This window comes from Andrena cerasifolii, chromosome 1 (genome assembly GCF_050908995.1).
Source record: "Andrena cerasifolii isolate SP2316 chromosome 1, iyAndCera1_principal, whole genome shotgun sequence".
NCBI lineage: Eukaryota > Metazoa > Arthropoda > Insecta > Hymenoptera > Andrenidae > Andrena > Andrena cerasifolii.
Window position 1 is genome coordinate 4,146,729 of NC_135118.1, and position 23,891 is coordinate 4,170,619.

A 23,891-nucleotide genomic window follows, 5' to 3' on the forward strand; every position below is an offset into this window, starting at 1 on the left:
TTAGCAGTAGTTAGCAGTTACAGTAATAAAATGGCGAGCTAACGTATATTGACGTTTATTTTAACATTGTTTTTAGACTGAGTGTAGGAAGATTTTTTCATTTAATAAGCAACGAGCAACGGGTGATTTTTTATGCCAAGCATCTTGCCATGAACTCGCTGGATTCAATGATTGAACCTGTTCAAAACATCTCTACATTCGTGGACGGGGATAACAATTGCACTGCTTTTGATAAAACTACCGGGGAACTTTGCGGCGAAACGGAAAGTCTGAAAATTATCGATGAATTTCAAAAATTATACGAGACCCGTATCGAGAATGTCGATCGAGAGCTCGAGAATGAATTTGACCAAGTTTGTGTAAGTTCTTCCATACCCAGAGACTTAAATAAGTTAGTTTACTCCTAATGATTATATTTTGTGTGTTGTAGAATTTAATGCAATAAATAAAATTATACCGAGTATTAATATGGAATCTGTTACTCATATATTTCTATTTCTCTTTGCGTAGAATAAATTATTATAAGTATCGTAGCGTTCGATAATGTTTAAGTTTACCCAAAATGTTAATGAGATTTCTTTAAATAATAAGTATCGATACTTGTAGATGAAATTAGAAATTTCAAGGGAATGGATCAGGAACTTAAGAGAGCAGAATGTTATGTTGGTGACGACAGTTGAGGATTTGGAGCAAGCTGCTAGCGACAGAGTTAAATTGTTAGAACAGAAATTAAAGCAGTCTTCGATGATATTGTCCGAAAATATCACAAACACCAATCACACAGAGATGGCAAGAGATTTTAATTTAAATAAGAAATTAAGAATAAATGGAATATCAATAAGTATATGTTGTCACAGACTATACATACGCTGTCGAATCGTATCAGCAATCTGGAGAAAGATGAAATATGTATGCGGCAGAGACTAGAGTTTCTTCAAAGCGATATTAGAGGACTGATAGAATTGATACGACGCGCTACGCAAGAAAATCATTGGAGTTTAGATGGTATAAAGTTCTTTGAAATCGAGCCTAGTGATATACCTATACCCAATGAGTGAGTTTTTATCATTAACTAAATGAAATTCAAAAGGAAATATAATTGAAAATTTAAATACTTATACGCGCTATTATTTATTGACTAGTTATTTACGTACAGGCTTTCTAAATCTCTCAATTGACATAAAGATAATGTAAAGTAGTTGCGATAGCATTGCATAAAATAATTTTCTTTTTATATTCTTACAGTTGTACCTGTGGCCAGGTAAATATAAATACAGATGCTGATAACAGATTCAGAGTTATAATAAAAATTAGTCGTGGTCTTGTGAATAAATCGGACTATTCTTTAAATGAAACTATTTGCACGATGCATCCTTCGCATTCAACACCTCTTTAATTAAGCTCTTGGTTCCAAAATGTATGTAACTAATGTACACTGTTTATTTTATATTTTGCTTTCCTACACTCCCATTTAGTAAATTCTTTGTCAAAAATACACATATTTTTATGCAAAATAAATGGTGGGTATAGAATACGATCGCATGAAAATTGTTGTTTCTCTTATGCTTACATTTTCTATAATATGTACTGCGACTATTTTAAAATTAATTCTGCAATTCCGAAATTAGGAAGAGACAAATCAGAAAAGGATGCAGTGCTTAGAATTGCAAATTGAACAGTTTCAAGAGAATGAGAAAATGATGCTTATGTAAGTAACGGTACAAAAAAACTGTCGGTATATCATATTTTACACTAATAATTGACCTTTTTTATCCACCAGCTATCAAAGAGAATTGGAAGACAAATTGGCTAATCTTAATAAGAAACTGGAAACAAAAGAAGATACTATTAAACAATATGTTGGTCAACTTCAAAACTTTAGTAATAATCTTAAAAAACGTGCCAAGTTTGCAGACCGAATTGCAAGCAATTCGTTCGCGAGCGATCAGCAAACTTTTGATGTAAGTTAGTTATTATTTCTTAATGGGTAATGCTATTTAAATCAGGCTTGGGAATTAAGTGAACACGGCGGCCGATTTTCAGAGGCAACGCTTCCTTTCTCCCGTCGCGCGTCTTGGCCCCCGCGGCAGCCTATGTCCGAGCTATTCCACGTCAAAGCGAATAGGTGAAAAATTTAGGTCCACCGATTTTCTTCAAAATTACAGCATTTATCGATAACTTTGCAAAAACAAAGTGTACTGAATTTCAACGGCTTGTGTCAAATATTTGTCTAAATATTTAATATTGAAGTTTCGAAAATTCAAACAAAATCGGCTGACGCGTCATCACTTAAACTGTAATATCTCGGTCATTTTTAAAGATAATACCACCGTCTTGGGTTCCTTTTAAAGCTGAAGGAATGCTTTTTCAAACCGTATATAGAATATTTTGTTTATTGTTGATAAACTTAACAGTAATCGATGTCAAAGTTTCAAATCGCGATTTGACGTCGTTCCCACCCACGGTCCGGTTTGATAAAAATACTATTTGATTCGTTAAGTCTTCGACTAATAATTGCATTTTTCAAAAAAGTGGAGAGATTTTGGGAACAGTTAACAAATAAATAAAACTATTATATGGTGAGCAGATATTTCTACTACTTTTTTCGAGAATACTGAAAACACTGAAAGACAAATTTGTTTTAACCCATCGTATATAAATACTTTCCTATGCTAGGCTATTGTTTTGAAAACGCGTGCGTGCGGACTGACCATGGGATCCGTGCAGTTCCAAGCGGTGTGCACTATCGTAAGTTTTATTTTTTTGTTAACTGTTCCCAAAATCTCTCCACTTTTTTGAAAATGCAATGTTTGAGATAGCATTCCTTCAGCTTTAAAACGAACCCAAGACGGTGGCATTATCTTTAAAACTGACCGAGATATTACAGTTTAAGTGATGACGCGTCAGCCGATTTTGTTTCAATTTTCGAAACTTCAACATTAAATATTTCGAAAACTATTTGACATAGGCCGTTGAAATTCAGTATACTTTGTTCATGCAAGGTTATAGATAAATGCTGTAATTTTGAAGAGAATCGGTGGAACTAAATTTTTCACCTATTTGTTTTGACGTGGAATAGCTCGTACTTGGAGCGCCTCAGGCCCGTACAATATGAACCGCGCGTGACGCATTGGGGCGACATTGTGTCAATAGGTTTCCACATCGACCCAACCAGCGGCCGTAGCCGTGATGAATACACCAGTTCTCGTTAGATCACCGAAGTTAACGTCACGGGGCGGTGTATTGGGGAAAGATGGGTGACGACCACCTTTCTCCCGGTGCACTGTTGCTGCTGAGACCCGTAGGAGAGAGGAGGGAAAAATGGAATGACTAATGTTCGGTGGCCAATACAAGCAAAAATGCTTTAAACGCCATCCTGTGTGAATAACACAGGAAAAACAAAATACAAATACACATCGTCCCAGAGAGCACGATTTTCGATGCGTTTCTGTTTTGTCAGTGCGCCACGCGCGGTTCACATGGTACGGGCTTGAGGTGCTCCGAGCACCTAGGCCGCCGCGTGAGCTAAGACGCGCAGTGGGAGAAAGGAGGCGTTGCCTCTGAAAATCGGCCGCCGCGTTCACTTGATTCCCAAGCTTGATTTAAAGGATCCGCATGTAAATAATTATATTTGTGTAGCATTAATCTATAGGTCTTATATAGAAATATGATTTAACCCTTAACTGGTATCCTGAGGTCGCTCATGACCTCAAGTACGCAAAGTTCGCTGCAAAATTTTTGTTTGCGAACTGAATTTCTAATTAATTTTATAATAATAGTTTAACTTTCTACGCTTCTATTTTTTTTATATATTACCTAAGAACAAAATATTCATAGAGGTTGTTTTAGTTGTCGACTTTACAAATTTCTGTGTCCTTTTTTATTTGCGATCTGCCGCGACCCCGGTATACCAGTCACGTCTGCGAAAAACAGTATACCAGTTAAGGGTTAAAAGCGCTACTTCTTACAAAACAAAATAGTAACAGATAATAAGGCAATCATGTTGAGATTTTTTAACAGGACAAATAAACTTCTGCATGTGCGTACAGTAACGAATTGCCTTTAAAATCCCTGTTACTGTTCAGATTGTCTTAATGGCCGATATTGTGGAAAATATGTTCATTGAGAAAGATCTAGAGACAAAATGCTTGCAACAGCGCTTGTGCGTTGCGGAGTCGAATAATCTGGCAACAGTAGCTCGCGATACTAATACAAATTTAAATAATTTAAAAGTGCAGTTAAACGAGAAATGCAAGGCAATACAAGAAATTCAACAGCAGATGGCCAATCTCAATAAAGTTTGTGCTATTTGCTTGCACCTGTACTGTTATATTTTTAGAATAATCTAAGCATAATTCTGATTGTATCAACTGCCAGGAGTCGCTAGAGAAGCAAGATGCTTTAACAGCAGAGCTAATTAATAAAAGAGAAATAGTAGCAGCTCTGCAAAATCAAATAGCTGTATTGCAAGAACAGTGTCGGTGCGCAAAAATGCAAATTGATTTTAAAGAGGACATCATTAAAGAGATGCGAAAAGAATTGAAGCAGGCAAAAGCGAAGGTATAAGTAGTAATTTCTCCATCTGCACTGTTAATCTAACAATAATATCTTTTCTTTCTAGAGCCGATATTTCGAACTCTCTTCTTGCACCCATAATCGTTATAACAGGCTTGCTATTGGCACGCAAGAAATGGAATCACTCTGCAAATTACTAGAGAAAATCAGTGAAGCAGAAGTCTTGTCCGCAAAGCACAGAAATTATATGTCCCTCTTGCAAAGTTGTATCGAACGTACCATAAATCATGAGAAAATAACGGAAAGTCTGCCCGTGATGCAAACCAACAATTTAATGATTAAAGCAAAAAATTATTCCCAGAATACTCAGCGCAACGAAGTTAACGTGTATAAACATTTGCACGGCATCGATAAGAAGATCTTAAAGTATACTACAAAATTACCGCTTCCCAACAGAAACAGTAAATCCTTAAGCTGTAAAAATACTTTCGCCTTAAAAAAGTCTGAAAACTCGAATGATGTTTAAATTGGACACTTATCGATTGATACATTAATCAGAAAGTGAACAATATTTAATTACATCAATTTGTACAATGCACATAGAGCATAATAAATATTACAACCGTTAATGGTAATATGTATATTTCAACATGGTTGCCTATCTTTTCGTGCGAAGATAGATAGATACATTACTAGCTGCCATTAAATTAGTAGTGAAAGTTAAGTCGAAATTAATCTAATCACGTTAAAATTCACAGCTCCAATAACATGTTCGTTACTTAACATTTCAAATTTAGGAAACACATGCCACGGCAAACGTTGATGCAACTGCATGCCAAGAGGTTGGTAAAGACAATTCATGTTTCACGTATTTAGGAACGCTCTTAACTATATTAATGTGCATAAATTGTAATTTCTAGACGTCGATAATATCGTACTTGACTAAGTTGAAATCACTGATGGAACAGGAGAAGGATGACCTTTTCAAATTAAAAGTAGAATTGGAGAGGACTGTAGAGAAATTATGCTGCGAGAAAGATCCGGTTGGTAACTTAATATATTGAACGTATTGAATTCGCATATATTTCAATCAAACTTGTGCGTAAATTATTTACATTGAACCGAATAATTTGCAAATTTCTTGTTAAATAATAGGAGAGAAAGTAACGTTTATACGTTCGAATTCTTTGGTATTTACGGTGGCTCACAGCCATAATCGTACACTCTTTAAAACGACATAACTTTTTTTTAAATTAATCCAAACGCCTTGAGTTTTTTTTTAGAAGCTAGAAGAATTAGTCTGCTAAGTGACGTGATTCGTCGTTTTGAAAAAAAAAATGTACTTGGTCGGAATAGCAACAAAAATAGAAAAGGTCGTTTTTTCAACTTTTTTTGTTGTGAGCCTGTAATGAAAATTCAAAAAACCCGTTATTCTGCGATGTTTAAGCGTTTATAGCTCAGAGCAACGTTAACCGATTTTCATGAAATTTTAGACACGTGTACAACTTACTTCAATCTACAAAGGGTTTTTTGAATTTTCATTACAGGCTCACAAAAAAAAGTTGAAAAACGACCTTTTCTATTTTTTTTGCTATTCCGACCAAGTGCCATTTGTTTTCAAAACGACGAATCACGTCACTTAGCAAACTAATCCTTCTAGCTTCTAAAAAGAAACTCAAGTCGTTTGCATTAATTTTAAAAAAGTTATGCGATTTTAAAGAGTGTACGATTATGGCTGTGAGCCACTGTAATTGAAAAATATGTTTAGTTTCGCACATAATGAAGTTACTGGCGAAAAACTTTATTATTAATAAACATTTTTCAGTTGTCTGTAATATCACAAAGAAATCACAAGAAGAATAATGGAATTCGATAAGGAATTCCTGCATTTATAAAAGCAGAAAGCTTAATCAGTTTCAACACCATACGTACATGCTAATATATTCTTTTGATTGTAACCGAATGTAGAGAAATAAAAATTTTGCATTGTTAGTATGCATATTTCTGTAACAGAGAAATGTTTATTGACACTTCATTTAAGTAATAATTCTTTCGAATCATTTCTTGAATTTCCATTAGAAAAAAAGAATTCCATACTTGTTGCCGAATAATAATGTTTTTTTAACGATTTTTATCATACAGGAATATGTGCTGGTTAAAAATGTCAACTGTATGAACCAAATGTGTTCGAAAAAGGGGGAATCAATCGAGATTGTTAAGTCTATTATAGTATGTATAAATTTTTTTAATGATTTTGTAAACTATATAATTGTAAATTCAAGTGATACTTAAACTTACGCTTTATATATTTCTTTAGCTGAAAATGGAAAATAATAATTCTCTCTGCCCAGACAGTGCGAATTTATTCGTAAGTGTAATTTGTTATAAATTGCAGCATGAGGCTACGTTATGTTAATAAGGAAAATTTGTTTTGTTTTAGCCATCCACAGATGCTAATCAGGAATTTAAGTTAATGGACATATTTAGAGCATGTGCTATTGAAGCACAAACCACTACAAAAGACATCAAAGATGAAATGGGAATTATTGCTTCCACCTTCAAGTCTAGACACGAAAAAGTAAGTTTTTATTCCGCAATGCGCGTTGATATTTTACCTATGATTTTCACATTAATAAAATGAAGTATTTGCAGTATGTGGACTTGAACAAGGAGGTCATGAATGTACAAAATCATTTAATACAAAGCCGGGAGAAACTTGCAGAGGCAATTAATAGGTTGCGTTTACAAGTAAGATTTTAACTTTTTATCAAATTTCATGTCTTTACTGTATGTGCTCATTTTAAATTAACATTTTTTGTTTAACATAGGAGGAAGGAAGACTGAGATATAACGAAAGAATCGATTCAAGGAAGATCAATTTGAAGGACATAAAAAATCGACTTAACCAAGCTCAGTCTCAATTATCACTTCGCATTAATGATATGCAAAATAATTTAGAAGTAAAATTTAGTTATTTCCATTGAATTTGATTGGTAAAGTAAATTACTGATATTTTCATCAGTTGGTAATTATTTCATTGGTATTCAAATTTTAGGAGAATGTCATGTCCAATTATACGGATATGTATATTTGTAACGACCTGTTGTGTTCGGCAGTCGAAGAGGTAGAACAAACATCGAGCACTCTACAATTATTACATACTCAAGTAAATCTTTTTAATTTCTTATCCAGCAATGTCACGTTGAAAATGCACAACGAATAGTAATACGCGAATTATTCAAGGGTTGCTATATCGCATCGGATCTAGAGGACCTTAAGACTCAACTCTGCGACGTAGATTCATCTATAAAATTATTGCAACAGAAAATAGAAGAAGCAGTTAGTACATACATCGATCGTTAAAAATGCTACTTTATTATTACCAAATTGCTACTTTCTTTCTTTCTCACCATTCGTAGCTGTTAGAACACGACATAGTAGAAACGACACTACACCAGAAGGAACAGATATTAGAAAAGTTAAAGGAAGAAGTGGACGCAATTCATTCGAAAATACAAGACATTGCCGAAACATCTGTTTCCTCAAAGGATCAGGTAATTATCTAAGATTACCTTTCATCGTTGTTCAATTAAAATTCCTATATGCTTAAAGTAATGTTCTTATTCGATACATTTACTTTGAGCAGATATGTGAGAGTAACATTGCAGAGTCGCATCTATGTACTCAGGTATACATTGATTGTTTTATACTAATTTTATAGTTAGTACGCTTGGTATGTACTTACTACTCAAATCGATTTGCTATTATTCGGTTGTAGATTTTGAATGAAATACCGCGGATTAAACAAGATTTACACAGATTGAGAAAGCAGCACGATGAACTAAAGCACAGAATATCGCAAGTAAGAAAACTATTATTGATCATTTTTGGTGTACGTTGTAAATAAATGGATATATAATGAATTTTGTTTGTTATAGAAACTACAATATACAGAATGCGATGAGAAAACATGTTTATGGAAGTGCAGAGTGACTGATCTGCAAGATCAAGTGAAAATATTGCAATATGAGGTAATTATATTCCATAATTATATTCTTTAGAAATTTCAACAATGTTTTCCATTATTATACGAATCCCATATTTCCAGGCAAAGTGCAATCAAGAAGCAAATAAATTTCTAAGAAATAGCATGATGTGCCTGGAAGAGGAACTTCATGCGACACAAGCGAAAGCAGAGAATTATAGACGATCGAATTCCATGGACAACATAGAATTGAAGAAAAAGATTATAGAATTTGAAAATACAGTAATTATTAATTAAACTTATAAATAGTTAACAATTGATTCAAACTTCAAATTGTCTGATCCATTCGAATATGTTTCAGCTGAAATTGCAGGGAGAAATTGAATGCACACTGCGACAACTATTAAATGACAATGAAGTAGAGCTGAAAAAGTCCAAAGAACTGCTGAATTCTTGCGTGAGTTCAACTTGATTATAAAATGATTACATCCCATGCGTTAAGAACCTTTCTAACATTTATTATGTTTAATTTAAAGCATATCGAACATACTATGGAAGAAACTCTGCTGCGTTGTGGTTGCAATCAGTTTAGACACGATACAATGGTAAATACATAGTACAAATTGCTCCGTACAAAGTATGCGTAATTGGGAAATTAGGTGTAATACAATAATTTCTATCCGTAGACTGTAGAATTCAAAACGCTGCAAAACACCATGGCGTCTACGAAAACTGGTCTTCAGGAGCTTAAAGAGGAATTAAAGAAATTAGTATGTATGAATCTTCTGCTTTATTGTGATTGAAATTAAGTGCGCGGAAGGGAATTAAGCGAAATAATAAAAATTGAAATTTTATGCCCTGTTACTTTTGAAAGTGATATATTTACAGATTTGTGAAGATCCATCTAATGTTTGTCCGTCTGTAAAATCGCTAATGAGTCTATTGGACAAACTGCAACAATATGAAGACGAATTAGATGGTTGTTCTCAAAAACTTGAGGAACTTCAAAACGCTCTGTATTCCAAAGACAAGCTGGTAAGTAATCATTTGTTTATTCATTTCAATTCTTGAAAAGGATGTGAAATTAAAAGCAATCATATTCGTAGCTAGAAAACAAGGATGAGATCATTAAAATCCAAAAAGATTCAATTGTAATGGTACAAGCTGAATTAAAAGAGCTTCATCAGAAATCGCAGGAAAAGGTACGTTAAAAGTCGTTCGATATCCTTATGTTATAAAAGAATGGTTGCGATATCAATGTGCACATTTAGTTTTCTCTTCTATATATATACGGAAAGTATTATTGTGTCTGTACGCGTTAAACTCGGAAACTACTCAACCAATTCTCCTGCAGTTTTCACAGATTTGTAGAGACAACATTTGAGAAGGTTTTAGGCTATATATCATCTCGATATTGCTAAATGGGATTGAGTAATAAGCGAAATAGTGAAGCGAGGCAGATAAATCTTACGTAGCGTTCACCGCGGTGCGCGCAAGAGATGTGCGTACGGTTCCCCGTAAAGTGGTGCGGATCACGGTTGCCAGGAGTATAGACCACGCGGCGCGACGGTGGCAGCGGGGGGTTGGGAGGGGGGGGGGAGCCGGATTAAAGTGCAATTTTATGCTGACGCTCAACCAACGAACGAACGTGTCAGAGTAAACTCAGTTTAGCTTGTCTGCTTGACGCTGGTTTACTCAGACTTGCTCTGACTCGCTCGTTCGTTGATTGAGCGTCAGTCACGTGCTTGGTTTTGATCCTGAAAACAAGCGTCGACGCTGAAAGGCCTGTCGACCAATCACGTGACTGGTTTTGACGCTCAAAACAAGCGTCGAGCGTCAGCATGAAATCGCACCTTTAGTATTTCATTATGTTTGTATGTTCACGCATAACTTCCGTATACAATAGGTGTACCGATTTTGATGATTCTTTTTTTATTTGAAAGAGTATAGAGAGCCAATGGTACCATGTTATTTTTTTTTATCTATATAGATACTCCAGAATTCTCTAGAATTCCAGTTTTAATGCATATTCGCGCATAACTTTGTAACGCGTGAACCTATTTGGATGATTCTGGTGCTATGATATATGATTTTTAACCGACTTCAAAGGTGTCCTAAAAAGAATAAAATAATTTTTTTAAAGTCGGTGTCAAAATAGAAAGAAAATTAAATCGACTGGACGCGTGACGTCTCACTAAATTTTTGGGCGCTCTAATTCCCGGGCGTTAGTGTACTAATGGACTATAATTGATAAAGGTGTATATAGGAATTGATTTAATTTTGTTTCTATTTTGGAACCGACTTAAAAAAAATTCTTCTTTTTAGTGCACCGTTGAAGTCGGTTTTTTACTTCTTGTTTTTAAAAAAAAAAGTTTATTATTATATTCTATGAAAGAAATAGTCGGCTTTACATATATTGTACACTAAAAATATCGATATTTTAATGACATGATTTATACGCATTTTTTCATCGAAAATGTGATAATTATAAGGCAAGAATTTAAAAATATTATCAAGATTTAATATCAAGGTAGGTTTGATTTAAATATTGAAATCATTTTATCAGCATTATGTAAAATGTAAATTTCCAGATCGATAACCAGGATCACATAATCTCCGGATATGAAAAAGAGAAGAAAGAATTGTTAAGACAGGTGTGCATTAGTTCTATATCATTATTGGCTATTTTGTTTTGTAAGATTCCGTGTAATGAGATTGAAATTTCTTTGGATGTAATGTGTGCGCGAGATACTCCGTGTGGAGTTTTCCTTGTATTAATTGATGGAATGTTTTATCGTTTTTTAGAATGAACTACAGGTTCAGACTATTGGACATTTACAAAATGCTGTAGTGGAAGCTAAAAAATGTATAGACCAAATGGGACAAAGAACAATGAGTGATGTGAGTGAACAGTGGTCCACGATTTCGCCTTCAACGTACAGTCATTGGAATGTGCATGATGTTTAAAGCTTGACTTGTAAATATTAAGCGTATGCAGATATTTCATCCAGTAGAACAAAGCATTCTCTCTCTCTCTCTCTCTCTCTCCCTCTCCCTCTCGCTTTTTTTATTTTTAAAGAAAAACAAGAGCACGACCTCCAGTAGAATTTTAAAGTCTAAAATGTATAATAGAACATTTTTAAATATTTAAAACAGTATCAAGTGGTTTAGGGATCCCTTTGCTACAGCTTTATAATTCATATACATCACTCTGTGTTATAATTTATTTTACCAAACAACTGTACATCGTAAGCATCAATTTATTCCTACGATATTTAAACTTGAAGAATCAAACAAAGTAACTTTTCTATATCATGTATTTATGTAGTATATTTGTGAATATTTGAAATCCCGTTTCTGTAAGTGTTATCAATTATTGTTAAAACTGTTGAAATTCTATGTTATTTTCCTAAAATAGAAATAGATGAATATTTTATTCTGTACACGAGGTAGCTGTAATCTTTAATAATAGCAATATGTGATCTGTTGACTTAATAAATGACCAAAATGAATAACATGCATGGATTCTGTTTTAAGCTAACATTAAGCCAATGTTCCCCTTGTGATTTCAACCACAGCGTGTAGTTTTAATAATAATAAGGTGAATTGTCGGTGAGAGATGATACACAAAACTGAAGTTTGTGCTCGAAGTGTTAGCGTGGTGTTATTTACGTACAAGAATTCTGTATAAAGAACTTAAAGAAGCAACCGAATGGCTCATAAATTTACAGCTACAAGAAAAGTCTGAAACTATTCGTTTACTGTCGGTATGCATAGAAGAGACTCAAAGTCAATACAACGAATGCTTCGCAGAGGTATGTTAAACACCTTTCTTGTACTCGTGTTTATAAATGCAATTGTTAGTAAAGAACTTCCATATTCTGTACAGGCTGCTAAACAAGACAAAATGCTGGAGTTACAGCGAGATGTAATTCGTGATCTTCAACAGAAAATATGTCGCATGGAGCGCGATAACCGTTTAACTGTTAGTTTTATCCACGCCACGCATTATTCAATTTTGAAGACAATACAGGTAGAGAAAACCTGAAACACTGTATTAAATGATCGCATGAAATTCTGTTGCACGTTTTACGATAATAAAAGAAATATGCTTCTTTACGTCAGTGTTCTCATATACTTTTATATTTTGGGCGTAGTGATTAAGATAAATATAAAGTAGTTCGACAGAATACTGAATTACATTGATATCTATTAATTATTGGAAATATTTTTAGGAGCAACTGGAAATTCGTGTAAGCGATATTCAAGCTCTAAAATGCAAGGTACGTTGGAGCATGAAAAATAGAAGGTCGTTAAATTACTTTTGTTAACAAAGCATTAACCCTATTTTATATAGATGGATACTCTGGTCCAAACAAAATCCAATTTGGAAAATAAGTATTTGAATATGAAGAAGTTGTGGCAAGAAGCGGAAACAAAATTACAGGGACTGAAGTAACATATTAGTGCAAAGTTATAGGAATGCAATACCGCAATAACTTTTGTTTTTTTAAATAATGTTGCCCTATTACTTTGTCTTAGGAAAGCGGCATTGAAATCTGAGCAAAAGATGAGGATTTGCGAGAACAAAGGGCGCCAGTGTACGGTGGAAGCCGGGGATAAAAGCTGTGCCATGGAGAATATGTTTGACTTTAATGATCTAACGTGTAATGACATAGAACAATTTAAAAATTCCTCGTACGAACATGAGTTGCAGTCCGAGATTGATATCTTGTCCAGAGAGAACGAAGATATGAAACGGCAATTGCAGAAATGCAAATTAGACTTCGATATAATCGACAAAGAATTGAAAATAGAAAGAGAGAATGGCATCAATGCCCAGCAGATTTCATTTGAATTACAAAAAATGAAGGACACTGAATGTTATCTACGTTATGAAAATGACCAATTGAAATCCGACTTGAAGAAGCAAACACAAACGACAGAAACTCTATTAGAGAAGCTGAAGTTCGTCAAAGAGAATGGCATGAAGTTTGAAAAATTATTCACAAAGTTAGAAGATAAACAGACACAGGTAAGTATAAATAGATACTTTAAAGAAATAGTTAAATGTTAAAGACATCGATGGTTCGATCTCAATCTTTCTAGATCAACGGTTTGCACAATCAAATTGCCAACAATGAAACTATTATTAAGAGGCAAGCTGAAACTATTGAGGAACTTGAGAAAAAAGTAGATACAAGTAATAAACACATTAAAGGGTATTTATCCGAGTTAAACGATGCAGAAGAAGAGATGTCAATTTTGCACGATCGAATACAATCTTTGAAAACTTTGTTGTCAGAGAAATCAGATAATATGGCCAAATTGCAAGCAGATTATGAAGTATTAAAGGTATCCAAAAGTATTCCCGTTTTTTCCTTTAAAATTTAATAACGTAATATGTATTATCTATTATCAAAGAAATTGCTTTATTCTGCTGCAATATTACAGAATGACAACTCCATACTGAGGATGGAAAACAATGCACTGGAAAATAAGACGAAAGAAGATGTTTGCGAATTAAAAAATGTGGTATATGTTTTAGCATCTTTTACCCAGTAGTATGTCTAATATTGCGAGTAATCCTAGAGCGATACAAATATTATGTTTGCTTTGTAGTTGAAGAATGTTCAAATGCAATTATGCTTCGCTGAAGATAACTATCGCAAAGTCACAGAAGACTTTCATAAGACACAAGGTCAATTGATCAAAATGACGAAGCACGAAGCTGATCTACAAGAATATTTCACAAACATGGTACCAATTATGTTACAACGTTATTTTATTGAATTGAACAGTACATGTGTATTGCTTTTTTATTTACTCATTTATTTTAGGAAAAGGATTACTGTGCAAAACTGTCTAATGCGGAGAAGGAGAAGGCAAAACTTAGAGACTGTCTAGATAAGCTCAGGGACGAATTAGAAGAGATTCAAAAAGACTATGTGTCGAAAAGTGGGGAGCATTGCAAACTGCAAGATATTTGTAAATCCTACGGAGAGAAGTTAAACATTTTGCAGCAACAAGTTAAATAGATTAATTTGATATTAATATCTTAAAACAGAAGTATTCGAATGATGTTATTATGTAATAATTTTTGTATCATTGCTATATCTTCTAGATTGAAAAGGAACGAGAAACAGTGGAAAAGCTAGAAGATTCTAATAACTGCATGGTGCAACAGTTGGAACAATGCATGGAACAAAATTGCGTTCTTATCAAGGAAAAAGCTATGGCAGAACAAAATAATTGTAAAATCATTTTCGAGGTAAACTGCTACTTAATCCCTTATAGACTTCGCTACATTATTCCAATAGGAACTCTTTGAAATCCGAAACTCTTTTCATCAGTTGCAAGAAACACACAAATCTTTGCTCGGACTGAGAAAAGAATGTCAACTGAAGAATGAGTCTCTGGCTTGTATATCGGCTGAATTAACCGAAACAGCTATGAGCAGATCAGAACTTTGCAATCAATCGCAATACGTTGTTTCCTGCATTCGTATTTGGATGGACGAGCAACGAGAATATGTGAATAAACTCAGCTCAAAATTGGAGTCCCACCAACAGCAATTATTACAGCTTGGATTTGAGAAAAAGTAGGCATTCGTACAATCCTCTTCCACAAATTCAAATGCAAAATCAACACCAGAGGTGGGTCACGCGTCGAGCCATTTCACGGTTCGGCTCAGCGTCCGAAGTTGTCAATCGCACACATCTTAAGCCCCGTATTCACCTGTGCATTCGCCCCGCACTGATGTTTTGTTCGTTCGAAGCTCAGCGCGCGTTCGGGGTTGAATGAAATTTGCGGCGCCCATTCCATGGTATTGTTCGGACCCGAATGCACTCTTTGAGATGGACCGCCAGCAAGCGAATCGGCCCGAACGCGCGCCGAACACCGAACGAGCAAAAAATCGGTGCGCGCCGAATGCACATTCGGGGCAAATGCACAGGTGAATACGCGGCTTTAACCCCGTTACGCAGTTGCAACAATGTTACCGGCAACTTGGCTAAACGGGGCTTATGATGTGTATATACATGTGTACGCGGCCAGGAATAACTGACAAGGGAAGATCCCGAACTTGAAAATTCTAAAAATTCTGAAACTTTGTGAATATGTAGGGGATTTCTTCCTGATTATAACGCAATTTTTGTTTGCTGCCCAAATTCATTCGAAGGGGATGAAATTAACCTCTGAAAATTCGGCTATTTTCCGATTTTGTGTTATAACTCGCGAACTGTAAGAGATAGAAAAAAAGTTTTAAGACAAAAGTTGCGTCTTTTAATTAGATCTATCATTTGGTAAAAAAATATTTTATACTTCGTGGGTTATAACACGAAATCGGAAAATAACCGGATTTTCAGGGGTAGATTACACCCCCTTTGAGTGAATTTGGGCAGCAAAATAAAATTGCGTTGTAATCAGTAGGAAATTCCCTACATATTCACGAAGTTTCAGAATTTTTTGAAATTCCGGATTCGGGATGTTCCCTTGTGAGATGAAAAGACATCGGCGAAAAGTTGAGTCGTAGTACCTACTAACCACGAGCCTTACCCTTGGGGTTTACGTTTCGCCCGATCGACGTACCACGGGTCTCACCCGTGCGTTCCATCTTTGGCCCGATCGAGATACCACGGGTCTCACCCGATGTTGTAGGGCAAGGGGTTAATATACCTACGCACTTGGCAAGCTTGCGCGCTACTGAAGAGCAATTCAAAATTATTTACAGAGCATTTTTAGACGAGACGAAAAGGTTGAGGCGCATTAATCATTTACTTACTCAAAGACTGAAAAGAATGCACAGATGTGGTGGCAAAAATGTTAAAAATGTTTGCGTAGGATGCCAAATGGTGCCATCGATTACAGCCCAAAACGCTGAAATACTGATTCCCATCAGCTCTAAACATCCATTCTTACAAAAGGTTAGACTAATATTGAAAAATATTTTAGTTCGTAGAATATCCCACTTCTTCCACACACCTTATAAATAATACATACACCTCCACAGATTACACACGTAATAAATCTTATTTTTATTTAGAAACCGAACCTTACGAAGACTGCGCGTCGCGTCTCCGCGTGCGGCAACACCTGGTGGTTCCCCAAAATGAAGTACTTGATAAATGAGTTGCGCAAAAGCAATTTAAAATACAATAAGAATTTTTATAACAGGGAGGGCTGTGACAGAGCGTTGGAAGAAAGCCGTGATTGCGGCTATCAATCATCCACTAGCAAATGATATCGGAAAGTGTTCTTACTGATAAAAATTTAATAACCGTTACTGCCGACTTGGGTGTTTTGCCCTATTACTCTACATTATGCTGCTCTACTTTATGCTTGTGTCGATGGATCGATCTCAAAGTACAAACATACATTGAATAGGTAATTTACTGTTGCAAGTAGTTTTATTCGTTTTCTTGAACTGAGTTATGGAAGTCCAAAGTAAAATGATAATTTGGATGGCACAAAATGTGCAATAATACGAGATTCTCCATATATATTTCATGGAACGCTTTAAAGAGAAGCTTAATCTCATCCACGGTAAATACTTCTAGACTTTCTGGGGGATTCTGAAAATTATATATTAGCTTTTACTAACGAAACTTCAATTACTAAATCTGAATGTTCATATAAGAATTAACGCGAGGTACTTTCTACGTTCCTTTGTATCGATAAATTATAAGTAAAATTGAATTTTGTAAGAAATACAGCAACTGAGAATTCCATCTTATTAGACTATGAGTGTAAAGAAGATAATAAACGGAAAGTTATTAATGTGGTAAAAGTACTATATGATTCGCTATAATGTTGACAAAAAAGTGAAAATTACATACGAGCACAGCATGCAACAGAATAGTTTCGCGAACGAACTGGTACACATCTTCGGCTTTCCACCATGGATGGGAAAGGAAAAATGAGTGCGTTAAATAGACAAGTCCCAAAAGTGCAGAAATGCCTTTCTCGGTGAAAGAATGAAGCCTGTATTGATAAATGAATGTTACGAAGTCAATAAATAAATTAGAACGTAGCTTCTCGTCTGGTGCAAATTTAAACGAGTATTAACCCTTTGCGGTTCTATGTCGAGGCTAGCTCGACACAAGAGCTTCTGTTCGTATACTTTGCGCAGGTTTCTTTCCATCGTCTGTGAATGTTTTGTAATCTGAGAGGAGTGAAAGTTGTACAGGCTACTACCAAATTTTGTTATATCCCAAGCACAAGCTCATTGTATCGATTGTTAATTATACGGAGCATATAAACGTTAGAGTATGCATAGAGTAGTACAAGATGAAAACTGATTTTATAGCTAACAATGAGTATAATAGTAAATTCTAATAAAAACATGAGTGGTGTAGATCTAGCCAATAAATATAGTTCGATGTATCGCTTTCTTTGAAAATCGCTGAAATAGCTGGAAAACTTTCTCTGGAGATTCGGTAATGAATGGTTATATTTTACATAAACTATGTGCGTCCAATCAAAACATTAAATAATTACGTCGTGATCACAAAGTGCTAGGTGGAAGAAAAAAGGCATTTTATACATACACGAAACATGTAAAAGAAAGCATGGCCCGTGAATTCAAGGATATTATAAAAGATATACGATGACGAATTACAGATTATAAATGGTAATAAACTATTTTTAAATATTAACATTATATTTAACACAAATATATTAATATAAAATGAATGGAAACTACACATTATACATAGAGCAGTTTAAAGTAAGCGAAACAGCAAAGATAACTCTGACCGCAAAGGGTTATTAAATATTATGTCTCGTATTCTATATTATAACTTTGATATACATTTCGAAGCTAGCAAAACTAATTTCTTAAGGATTTATATTAGAATACCTCACAAACTTGAAAAACTCCCAAAGTATTTCTACGAGATATTCTGTGCTCCTGCCTTTATTCTCATTCGAGAATTTACTTTCTGAAAAGGTGAATGTGTTCGTTTCACAATGCTAACAACATTTATCTAATATCAAAATATTAAATTAATATCGGTGCGGTGGTCTACCAAAAAAGGATAACACCACTTGCTTCTCCTTCTGGTATGTCTTCAAATAAATTACATCTTCCTCTGTAAAATATATCCAAATACACAGGTTTGGAGTTGGCGGTTCAATGTACCGCTGGTAAACAGGATTTTTCGCATAAACCCACGGCCCGCACAAATCCTCGTAATTTACATTTGATTCGATTTGTATTTCCGAAGTGACTTCCCAAGGGACCACCTTTCGAATACCGAGCCTTCTACGTTCCGACAGGGTAGATGATTTAATATCTATTACCGATCTCGACTGATCCTGATTTTTAATCTCGAGGCAATCATTTCTAATCTCTGACTTGTCCGGCATCGTTGAAAAACTCTTTTCCTCTGACAGTAACAGACACGGTTCGTAAAAGAACGTTACGCGTACGAAGTACGCGCATCGGTGTGCAAAATAAAATGTTAGTCGCTGCGGGAAAATTCAAATTCGGGGAGCGAAAAAGAGAGGTGGGATCGATGTATCGAACGAAATTGTTTACCAGTCAAATTAAGCACGCCAGTTTTAAACTTCATGAACAATGATCTTACTAAATACTTACTTATTTACATATGCTATATTTCTCGAAGCTTTATAAAAATTGCATAGAAATGCACGCATAATAATTGGCGAACCTGAAAATTGTAATCTCGCGACGGCCATTCAAAATTAATTGAACAAATTTAGGCACGCTGTTGCTTTTATCATAAATCATACTTAAAATTCTGAAGCTTCATTTTGTAAACCTACCGACTTATATAAAATTTGTACAACGCAATGGTAACGGAGTTATTCCGATAATTTTGGATGAGAGTGAACGGTGATGCGACGAAACCGTTAGTAATATTCACAAGTTTATTTCTTTTTTCTCGTGTAGTTATTTATAATTTATCATGGATTATCGAATAAAATTAATATACAATATATGTTTCGGAGCAAGAATTTGTTATACATGTTTACAAACTAAGAAAGTAAATACATAGGTAATTAATAGCAGCAGGAATGGCCTACTATCTTACAAGACGTTTCGCGTGCCAAAAATTCATCGTACATTGTATAATTTTAAATGTATGTTATTATTACTAATATTAATGTTATTATTATTATTTATCAATGTTATCATTATTACTTATTACCATTTAACATTACTTATTATATAAATCATATTTATTATATATGATTTATATTATAATCGTATTTATTTGTATATATATATATAACGAACACCGCCCATTACTACTAGAATTACAAATGGGAGTTTCACCATATCTGTCTCTCTCTCTCTCTCTCTCGCTCTCTCGCTCTCTGTCTCTTTCTCTCTTTCTCCATTCTTTTTTCGATAGATCTGATACTCAAAATAGATGATATATCGTCGAATTCAACGTGATGCACACACATTTTATTTTTTAATTAATCACTGAGACAAAATGTTCGTCCTGTACAGTTCACCTCCCATTCCATTATAGTGGCATTTTCCCATCGTTTTACATTCCACTGAAACTCAATGCGGACACATTCACGGTGTACACATATTTGTTGATTATGGTACATATCTGGAAGCAAAAAGTAGTGTTGTCTCCTACAGTAATCCATTGCGAAAACAGTAATTACTTTTTAATCAATGCATATAGTACACGTCGTACTCTAAGAATTTTGCAAAATGATGATCAACCATAACTGAATACGTATTACACACTCCTAAATACGCATTTATTTTTTAATAGTAACAATAGAAAAGAATGTATAGTACATGGTTTTTAGTTGGTACGTGTAGTTGCGTAGCTTCAAACTTATATATCCGTATAATGATTTGTGGCTGAAATAAAATTGACGATTAGTCTAACGACCTAATATCTCTTTTGTAATGTTTCTTTTAATGGAAAGTTCATATATGTACAAACGCATCTGTTTCGAACATGTCAAATGAACTCTATGAAAACTTAATAATTACTTGGTTTTGTTCACAATGCACGATATAATAGTGCGTATTCACTATCACAAGTTTTAACATCGTTAAATTATTAAACAAGTAACATTTCAGTGATCAATATAAATGCAATAATTTAACCGAGTCGTAGGCGATTACAGATTATGTATTAACTTACCTAAAAGAACATACGGAACAAAGTAAAAAAAAAACAAAAAAAACAGATAGAACAAACAAGAGCCAGTTTAAGGATTTTAATTCATAATGATTTGCCTAACGCAATAAAGTATATCACCAAACAAAACTAGTATAGAAACTGTAACTACTATGAAAAATAGAGATGCCTAAAAGAATCTCAATGAAATTGTGCACTACACATCTGAGTAAATGTGATATTGATAAACAATTGGAATAATAGAAAAATGCCAGGCGCGCATGTAAATAAAGAATGGCATTAGTAGAATTTGTATAACACTTGCAAGAATTGTGGCATTAAAATAATGAAAGAAAATGGTCGAAACACTTTTACATTACAGTACTTAGATAAAGGTGTTTCTCGAAGTACTTACAGTTACATTCATTAAATTAATAAACTCAACAATTGAGTAAGAAATTAACATTTCGTTTAATGTCATTATAAGATTTACAGTAACAAGATCGTGAATATATTACAAGGATTTTTTTTACTCTCTTTCATCTAAATATTCCACTGTATAATCATATTATAAAAATAAGTGTTATGTAAGTATTAATCAAATAAAAATTATAAGAAACGAATGTGATAAGGAAAAGTATACAATATTTGTAAACGTACTACAAGCATCGCTACCTTGTGGCAGAATCTTGCAGAATTCAACATATTAAATATAAAAGAGAGAAGGTATTTCCTTTTAATTGTAGCATGGAATTTTAGTAGTACATACATGGTTCTCAATTCAGTGCGAACAGTAAGTGTGATTAAAGTTTTTGCAACAACGTCACAATTGATAAGATAAAGTTATAGAATCGTATTGAAGGTCTACAAATGAAAAAAAAAATAGTTAGTCTAAGTTATGCGAAATAAAATAATTATGCAGGAAAAGCATCTTATGTAAGTAAATCATCCTTTGTTCGAAAAAAAGTAGTCCATTATTTAATTTACCAAAACACTCGGAATTAGTACGTATCCATTTTAAGATTGTGCAGAAACAACTTTTTAATATGTAAATTTCGAACAATTTACTCTGCATATATTCTTACAAATAAAAGACACTATCTTCCGATAATATTGCGCATAAAGTTTGCGATATATTCGTTCAGTATATTTTTTCCAGAATTCCGTAAATTCCTGTACAAACATTCAGATTTGTTTGCACAAAATCATTTACTTTAATTCCTTATTTCGTTTTACGGTAGCAATTATTTAATCTACGAACAGTACAACATAAAAATGAAAAGAAAAGGAAACACTCGTTCAAGATGCTCGTTCGCTTTTTCTATTGTCCTTTTCGCTTATTTAATAAATATGAGGATCAAAATAAGTCAGGAATACATGCAATAAAAATATTAAACATAACAAGAAATATACTACAGCAGTACGTACTCCTTATATCTCATAATGCTAATACAAAATTTTCCATGAAACACATCCGAATTGCAAACTTTTAGTCTAATATTAAACGTTTTATCATTGCAAAACTATTATCAGTTCCTTCTCCTTCTACATTTTTTGCATTATAAAAATATGTTGACATAATATGTTATCATACTGAATGTTGGATTCAGAACATATCCGATACATGTATATAGATTGCTTTGTGACTCTTCAATGGGTATTATGCTTTCCGCCATTGTTAACCACGAAACTGACAAGTTTTAACTAATATAAAAATATACCAACATAGTATCTGACACGTACAGATTTGGATAATCACTTGCAACAATTGCCAGTTCCTGCCTTTTGTCCTTCTGTCTCAACTAATCGGCGACCTTGACCACTCGTACTTGCACTTCCTGATTGTTCGTTCTTTGGAAGTTTTTTAGCTGCAATAAATAGACAACACAAATGTATGCGACATATGTCATAGTAACTTTCAGATATTTCGAAGAGATTTGTCCGCCAAGCGAATGTAGGTTTACAAGGATGCTAATATGCATATGCACAGGGAATTCACGCTTTCTATACAATGCGTAACACAATAACCGATACTGTTTCAAAACCAGATGCCTTCTCTAAGGGGATTAGGTTACCCTCCAAATTTCCGAAAATGTTTGCATATTCCGCTAGCTACATCTTTTCTGCGTATTTTAAGCGCAACCGGGCCCCGAAATTCCAGAAATTCAAGGAATTACAGTAAAAAAATGTACGAGCCTGCACATGAGATCGGATAACGATGTACAACTTTAAAACGCGATTTCCCAGAAACTACGTTTCCCAAAACGGTGAACGCAAACTCTCGAAAACCGCTTCAACGATTTGAATGAAAATTTACAGGGAGCTGCAGGAAACTATTCCCCTCCATGTGTTGGGAGTACATTTTCAATATAAATTCTTAAAAAAAAAGATAAAAAATATTTTTCCTACAAGGATAAAATCAGAATCAATCTAAAAATTGTATTAATTTGTTTATCAAAATTTTGCTTCATGCACAAGATGGAGACTGTCTTACAGATTATAAAAATGCATTTACTTTGTGCTTTAGATAATTCACCTGTCCGGAATCGTGTTCACCATCAAACGGTGCATCGCGTACACGCTCTCACATTTATATTTTTAACTTTTTTCCTTATAAATATATTTACAATTTTCTTTTTGCGCATTAAAGTCAACGAAATATGACGCTAAAAAATTAAAACAAAAATGATCTGTATATTCATTTATGACTTCAGAATAAGCGTTTGAGGAAGAGCCGGATTTTGGGCTGTTGAGGGTAACCTACCCCCTTAAATTGCAGACAAAATATTAATAACACTACAATTTAAATATGTACATGTTTAGGAGCATGCCTTGGATATGAAAATTGATGTAACAGAATTATCTTACCAATCGCCAGGAATATATCGTTAACATTCATTGCTGTTTTGGCTGAAGTTTCCATGAAAAGAAGGCCATTTTCATCCGCGTATGTTTGAGCTTCATCAAATTCTACAACTCTCTTATTCACAAGGTCTGCTTTATTTCCAGCTAATGCTATAACTATACTTGGACTGGCTTGTCGTTGCAATTCCTTCACCCACGTTTGGGCACGTACAAATGTGTCCTGTAGTTTTCAAGAAAACAATTATACGGTCACATTTTCCCGAACAATTTATACGGGAATTGGAAGAAATGTTGAGAAACATGTTATCGATGTATCGGTATTCTTATACAGTCGCATCGGAAAATAAGATTACAGTCTTTAAAATCGCATAACTTTTTTAAAATTGGTACAAACGACTTGAGTTTTT

General features: G+C 34.2%; 3 protein-coding genes across 10 annotated transcripts in view; 1 reads left to right on the forward strand and 2 right to left on the reverse strand.

Moving 5' to 3' along the window:
• Positions 1-19,626, forward strand: LOC143371070 (uncharacterized). The gene is made up of 43 exons (XM_076815912.1): positions 1-359; positions 607-789; positions 858-1,054; positions 1,246-1,261; positions 1,629-1,708; positions 1,781-1,961; positions 4,086-4,298; positions 4,378-4,560; positions 4,622-5,035; positions 5,313-5,357; positions 5,436-5,558; positions 6,658-6,744; positions 6,833-6,883; positions 6,956-7,093; positions 7,168-7,263; positions 7,344-7,475; positions 7,571-7,681; positions 7,759-7,854; positions 7,935-8,069; positions 8,162-8,203; positions 8,294-8,377; positions 8,454-8,546; positions 8,624-8,782; positions 8,862-8,957; positions 9,037-9,105; positions 9,187-9,270; positions 9,389-9,535; positions 9,607-9,702; positions 11,092-11,154; positions 11,306-11,401; positions 12,232-12,315; positions 12,390-12,533; positions 12,736-12,783; positions 12,858-12,955; positions 13,043-13,535; positions 13,610-13,855; positions 13,955-14,035; positions 14,123-14,260; positions 14,341-14,529; positions 14,625-14,771; positions 14,854-15,101; positions 16,233-16,425; positions 16,545-19,626. The coding sequence occupies exons 1-43, from the start codon at positions 150-152 to the stop codon at positions 16,740-16,742; spliced, it is 6,027 nt and encodes a 2,008-aa protein (XP_076672027.1). The 5' UTR covers positions 1-149; the 3' UTR covers positions 16,743-19,626.
• On the reverse strand, positions 16,909-18,868 carry LOC143372294 (uncharacterized). Its single transcript, XM_076818330.1, has 4 exons — positions 18,529-18,868; positions 18,360-18,441; positions 17,338-17,482; positions 16,909-17,073 (listed from the first exon to the last, which is right to left on the reverse strand). Exons 1-4 carry the CDS (start codon positions 18,866-18,868, stop codon positions 16,909-16,911), a joined length of 732 nt encoding a protein of 243 aa, XP_076674445.1.
• The window catches only part of Rab5 (RAS oncogene family member Rab5), a 9,570-nt gene continuing 5,058 nt past the window's right edge, over positions 19,380-23,891 (reverse strand). For 7 of the 8 annotated variants that reach the window (XM_076818400.1, XM_076818370.1, XM_076818379.1 and 4 more), the window contains exons 4-5: positions 23,488-23,704; positions 21,067-22,487 (exon numbers count right to left, since the gene is read on the reverse strand). In XM_076818400.1, coding sequence (XP_076674515.1) covers positions 22,375-22,487; positions 23,488-23,704 — 330 coding nt within the window. In that variant the 3' untranslated portion in view covers positions 21,067-22,374. Of the gene's footprint in view, positions 20,092-21,066; positions 22,488-23,487; positions 23,705-23,891 lie in introns of those variants that run through there. The other variant, XM_076818344.1, reaches the window with a different exon arrangement.

Bases quoted from the DNA above. Each gene is read 5' to 3' on its own strand.
- LOC143371070 (XM_076815912.1), top strand. From the start codon at position 150: ATGAACTCGCTGGATTCAATGATTGAACCTGTTCAAAACATCTCTACA. The intron at 1,709-1,780 runs GTAAGTAACGGT...TTTATCCACCAG, and splicing joins AATGAGAAAATGATGCTTAT to CTATCAAAGAGAATTGGAAG. The intron at 14,772-14,853 runs GTAAACTGCTAC...TCTTTTCATCAG, and splicing joins ATTGTAAAATCATTTTCGAG to TTGCAAGAAACACACAAATC.
- LOC143372294 (XM_076818330.1), bottom strand. From the start codon at position 18,868: ATGCCGGACAAGTCAGAGATTAGAAATGATTGCCTCGAGATTAAAAAT. The intron at 17,483-18,359 runs GTATTCTAATAT...TTATCAATACAG, and splicing joins GAGTTTTTCAAGTTTGTGAG to GCTTCATTCTTTCACCGAGA. The intron at 17,074-17,337 runs GTATGTAATTTT...TATAATTTTCAG, and splicing joins TTCTGTTGCATGCTGTGCTC to AATCCCCCAGAAAGTCTAGA.